Source organism: Temnothorax curvispinosus, unplaced genomic scaffold, assembly GCF_003070985.1.
Source record: "Temnothorax curvispinosus isolate PA1 unplaced genomic scaffold, ASM307098v1 QBEX01013159.1, whole genome shotgun sequence".
NCBI classification, from domain to species: domain Eukaryota; kingdom Metazoa; phylum Arthropoda; class Insecta; order Hymenoptera; family Formicidae; genus Temnothorax; species Temnothorax curvispinosus.
The window spans coordinates 1-5713 of NW_020222939.1; the positions used below are offsets into that span (position 1 = coordinate 1).

A 5713-nucleotide genomic window follows, 5' to 3' on the forward strand; every position below is an offset into this window, starting at 1 on the left:
ATCGTTTGGTGGTCACGAATATCGTCATTAAAACGTTTGGTGGTCAACCGTTTTCCCAGAAAAAAAGAAAAACCGTATGCTCACGCCATTGGTCGTATGACTCTGTGCTATTAGTCAGAAAAATTGTATTTGTCACCCAAATTGACTTTGATAGGTGTCTGCTAGATGTCTGCTGAAAAGCGGCAGGAGCCAATACAAAAATAGGAAGAAGAAGAAAGAGGTGCGTTGCCGCTGCAACGACGAGGCCGTCCACGAAACGTCGACGAGGGTACAACTATAATCGCACCTCCACGCCTGAGATATTTACCCGTAATAAATTTAGGTTGTGTGTGTGCGTATGCGTGGCGTGTGCGTGTGCGTGCGTGTTCATATGCGTGGCATGTGCGAGGCGTGTGCGAAGCGTGTGCCTGCGTGTGCGTGTACGTATGCGTGTGCGTGTGCGTGCGTGCGTGTGCGAGCGTGCATGCGTGTGTGTGTGTGAACAGGAAGGATTGATTCGCACGCATAAAGCCCCTTGCACAATGCCAGGCAACAAGCAATAGGATCTAGAAATAACAAAAAAATGGTTAATTATAACCTTAAAAATTTGTTGACAACGGGCAATAGGCACAGAATTTCCAACGTGACGGAAACTCTGTGTCTATTGCCTGTGTCACTGTTTATTTTACATTTATACATGATTTCTGATTTCTATTCCCTGTTCCTATTGCCTGTTGCCTGGCATTGTGCAAGGGATTTTATCCTTTAACAAACCTACGAGTTTGTTAAGCTCGAGTTCGTCGCTGGCCGGTATTCATAATCAGAACATATTTCAAGACCGTCTTAAGTAATCTCTTAACTTAAAACGTTAATACGGCTTTGTGATTAGTTAATGACATCTTAAGATTGTACTTAAGACGGGTCTTAAATATAAGAACCGACAATGAATACCGGCCGCTGCGGACACACAGCATACCACACACTCATTAACATACATTTCTGATTTTGTTTTCCAGATTTTATATTTGATTAGTGCGTCATCCGATATTTATACTCTTGAAGTGAACGTGTATCTCGAGCCCATTTAGGGCATCAAGGTTAATAATAAGAGGAAGTTAAAAATAAGGAGAAATAGTATGGCTGACCTTCCAGTAAGTACACATTTTTACTTTTTTTATTACGTTCTTTTTATTGTATTATATCAAAGTTAAAAGCTTCTTTATTGCATAAAAAAATGTAAAAATGTAAATTTTTTACATTTGCTCAGATTTTTTTTTGTAAAAAAAAAAAAACAATGCAAAAATTATTCTTTTTTTTCTAATTCATTTTTTATTATTTTCTCATATAAAAATTATCTAATTCATCATTATCATCATCATTCATCATCATCATCATCTAATTCTATTATCTTTTTCGGTCTGTTCTACCTCTATTTCATATATAATTTTTCTTGTACTTGATTTTTTTTCAGATGCAGAGTCAATGTTATAAGCGTAGGCTGCGCAGAAAAATAGAAAAAGAGAAACAGAAAAGAATTAGACTCAGTGAAGTAAAGAGAATATAGTGACACAAGTTCAGAAATCATTCGGAGAGGGGTCAAAGAGTCAAGTGAATCAGATGAAAACTTAAATGAAAACTTAGATGAGTTATTAGAACCTGAGATATTTTGTAAACAAAATCAGGAAACCGTGATTGCTTTCAATATATTTCCATGCGACAGAATTGAACATGCAAGAGAATCTCACGACTTTGAGTATGAAATGAATAATGATAGGTTTGTTGCTGATTTTTTGATGTTGCATGGCGCTCTTACTATCCTTTCCAGTCTCATGCTTGTTCAGTCAGAGATCATGTGTCATTATTCTAATGATTTGCTACGAGCATTTATTAATCATTCTATTGTAATTTATGGTAAAACGTTTGTAGTGTATAATGTGCATTCACTTTCTCATTTAACTCAGGAATGTTTGTCTCATGGAGCATTGGATAAATTTAGTGCCTTTCCTTTTGAGAATTATTTAAAATCTCTCAAGAGTTTACTTAAATCAGGTTACAAACCTTTATAGCAAGCTGCGCGTCGTGATCTAGAAAGAACAGTATCAGTGTCAGTGCATCTTCCAACTAATGATAAAGAAGTTACTTTGTCACGTAGGCATTATTGTGATGGCGAGATCATTGATGGTTTTTATTTTCGAAGTATTTCTATTGGTAATGTTGTTTTACAGGTTGGTCAGAGAAACTCTTGTTTTATGACAATTGACGGAAATATATTTGTATTGTTAAATGTTGTGAAAAGACGAGAAGATATACACCTAATTACAAACAAGTTTAACAAAAAAGAAGATTTTTATACATATCCTTTTCCTTCATCTCTTGTTCGTATTTTTAAAGTGTCAAATCTGGGTGACCAAAGAATTGTACTGCCATTGACAAATATTCAATCAAAATGTTGGTTAATACCCTACAAAAAATTTTTTGTTTCTATTCCTTTTTTGCATTCTATGCCTATGTTTTAATTTTTTATATTTTTCTTTATATTTGTATTTCAGTTTGTCGTTTTAAAATTTTTACCTGACGATGTCAACAATGATAATATTTGCTACGATATCGGCCTTACAAAGTGGTTGATTGAAGTGAATGAAGATATGGAAGGTCAGACATATTGGCCACCGCGTAATGTTGAAGCTGGAAGCTTGGTCCGTAAAGAAGTAAATGCAGACGAAACTTGGCCCAAATATCGTGTACATGTTAAGAGATATCACGGTATGTTTGTTTTTATTTATTCGAATTTTTCTCCTTTCTCCAAATTTGAAAAGGTTTAAGTTGAAAAATATTTTTACTTTTTTTCCAGATTTAAATACTCAGTTATTTAAGATAGACAGGAAATTGGAGAACTTAAGTTGCAAAATAAATACAGTTATAACGAATCAAGGAAAACTATACAGATGTTTGCTTCCTCAGGAAAAGAAAATACTGGAACCACATAACATGCCTTCTTTGCCTTTTCGTAACGAATTTTAGTGTGATTATCTTACCTCTTTTGGATCTGCTAGTGATGAAAGAAAAACTGCTACCATAATTATGCAAAAACTTATGTATAATTCTTTGGCCAAAAATTATAATTTTGATGGCCATGGTGAGAAAAGAGGTTTAAAAACACTGCAACTGTGGACAGTTATTGAAGGTAAGATCCTAATGTCTTGTTAGTTTGCTCTCTAGTTAATATTGTCTTGTTATCTTTTTTGCAAATTTGGAATACTTTATATACCAACAAACTCTGAAATAATAATCCTATAATTTTGATATACATTATACTTACTGTACTGAATTAGTGTACTAAATTACTGTACACTACTGTGTTTATATCCTTGTTGCGGATATATTCTTTAATTTATTTTTGTTGTTTAACTTAATATGGATGTCTTATCCTTTAATAATTTAATTATTTCTTGTTTTGCAGGGTCTTTGTCACTTAAATTTCCGGACAGCGACCTTGATACAGCACTTAAAACCATAAAGTCATGGTTACAAAATGCTAGCGGTAGGAAACAAGAGGAATATATTGGCTTTGATAGCCATTAGAAAAACATTTCTCTCTTTTGTTGCGGAGATCTCAGAGAGTCGGCGAGTCTCGAAGGCGAAACTTCTGCGCAAAGTGGTAGACGAAATCCACCGTGATCCGCAACACCTTATGCTGACGACGGATTATATTCTCATTGTATTCGCCGTTCCCTTCGATCATGCCTGTGACAGGATTGCTAAACCACTCTTTAAATTCGCGATGAGACTGGAAAACGTTAGGCATAAGAAAGTGCATGAGCGACCACAGTTCCATTAAATTATTCTTGATATTTTGCGCCTCGTCTAAGATAAGATATTTTTATTTTTTCCGTGTAAAGCTTTGGTAATCCTGTATTACTAACTTTAGCTAATAAGTAGCTGCTAATTGGCTGTTATTAATTTATTACCTTCCTACTTTAGCGTAAATGTTAAACGGGTTGTTTCTTGTCGCTCTTCTCAAGTTGTGAGAATAAGTAAGAAAAAATTGTGTTGCTAGATTTTTATAGCTCCCTTTTTTTTTATATATATAGAATTGAGACACAGAGTTTGATAAGTACAATTGTCTATGTATGCAGGCGAACACAGGTGCAAGTTTCCGTAGTAATAATTTATGTTCTGCGAAAAATATTTATTTATAATGATTGCACAAAAAATAGATCAAGCATCACGATGTTTAATTTGTTCATTTTTTTAAATACTAGTGTGTATATAAGAAAGTCTCCTTTTTTTTTCTTTAATAAATATGATATGTGCCGAAACTGAAACAGGAATTGTCGCGTGAAAAAATATGTATACATCATCGATATAACGTGTTGTAACATGTAACGTAAGAATATTAAACATTTGTAAGGCGTAACGCGGTTTTAATATATAGATTTTAATATATTTTAATATATTAAAGAACTTTTTTAAATTAAATGTTGTGTTCACTCTTTCTTTAACAAGACCCGACAATGTGTATTAGGTATTTTTAGGCTGGTATTTATTCCCAGCGAGAAATGATTCATCGATAACCCATCGAAACGACGTCTAATTAGACGTCGTTTCGATGGATTATCGATGGATCATTTCTCGCTGGAAAACTAAAACATCTATAACATGTCGATAAGACGTCGGTAAGACGTTGAATCCGATATCGATTAGACGTCGTCGATTAGATGTTGAAAAGACGGCCGTTTTTAGGTCTGCGTCGACCTTATTTCAGATTAGACGTAGACGCGTCTATAGACGTGCGTTTCGACGTCGGTCCGACGTCGGATAGACGCTAGCATTCCGGCTGGGGAGGTGATTCCTCGTCGGGATGAAATTTGTCGTGAAGGAAGTGGCGGTGCTAAGAAAAGGCTGCGTTCTGACGCATCACATCTTTACGTACCCCATGCCGTGGAATTTCCTCACAAATTCGGACAAATCGTGCGCTACCTGGTTGATTCGCAATTATCATGGATTACGATGGGAAGACGGAAACGTGCCGTACAGCATGGTGAAACGCCTGATTACATCGGCCGTGCTAGGTGTGGAAGAAAAAGAAGACGATGAAGAAGTTGACGATGACGACGAGATGCCGACTCTTGTGTACGTCAAGGGATGTCAGAAACGAGAATGGCTGGTGGATCTGCTGGAGAATTATGCGCGAAAATACCTAATCGTCGAGACTCTGAATGCGCATTACGATAATATCGAATCTTTGAATAAACTAGATGACACCAATACTATGCGATGCAGAAAACATGAAAAGAATTGCGCGTTACAAAATGTAATAAAATTATTTAACTGGTGGTCGCGCACGATGCCATAAAGATTTGCAATTTTTTTTTAAATAAATAAATTATATATAACTTTTTATGTTTTATTTCTTACTCCCCCTTCCCTCTCCCATCATCGCCGTTAGAGTAGGCTTTACTTCTCCCTCTCCTAAAAAATCCATTGCGCAGTTCTATAAACATTAATTCCCCCTCTCTTTTCCCCCACCCCCCCTACATTACTTTTTGGAGTTGTCGCGTATACTCGATTAATTTCATATGATCAGTCTTGTCGCGATCGCTTGTACTGACGGTCAACTTCTCAGAGCCTAGAGAGCGAAAATGTTCTCCTTTGAAGGATGCAATAGCAGCAGCAGAAGCAGCAACAACGGTGCAAAACGTGTGAATGCCATGAATTATTACGTGCCGATTCA

At 36.0% G+C, this 5713-nt stretch overlaps 1 protein-coding gene across 10 annotated transcripts; it reads left to right on the plus strand.

Annotated features, from left to right (window-relative positions):
- The first annotated feature begins 997 nt into the window (after nucleotides 1-997).
- On the plus strand, nucleotides 998-4396 carry LOC112463402. 10 transcript variants are annotated; one of them, XR_003041774.1, is made up of 6 exons: nucleotides 1626-1753; nucleotides 1941-2127; nucleotides 2205-2427; nucleotides 2529-2742; nucleotides 2831-3163; nucleotides 3440-4396. XR_003041774.1 is itself a non-coding variant. In XM_025029807.1 (4 exons), the coding sequence occupies exons 1-3, from the start codon at nucleotides 1116-1118 to the stop codon at nucleotides 2998-3000; spliced, it is 399 nt and encodes a 132-aa protein (XP_024885575.1). In that variant the 5' UTR covers nucleotides 998-1115; the 3' UTR covers nucleotides 3001-3163; nucleotides 3440-4396. The 10 variants fall into 10 exon arrangements, 1 of the variants encoding a protein (XP_024885575.1); XR_003041771.1 differs by having other exon boundaries at nucleotides 1941-2427; XR_003041773.1 differs by lacking the exon at nucleotides 2205-2427 and having other exon boundaries at nucleotides 1941-2204.
- Nucleotides 4397-5713: the final 1317 nt, after the last annotated feature.

Coding starts and splice junctions, on each gene's coding strand:
- LOC112463402 (XM_025029807.1), top strand. Junction 2,743..2,830: donor ACATGTTAAGAGATATCACG/GTATGTTTGTTT, acceptor CTTTTTTTCCAG/ATTTAAATACTCAGTTATTT.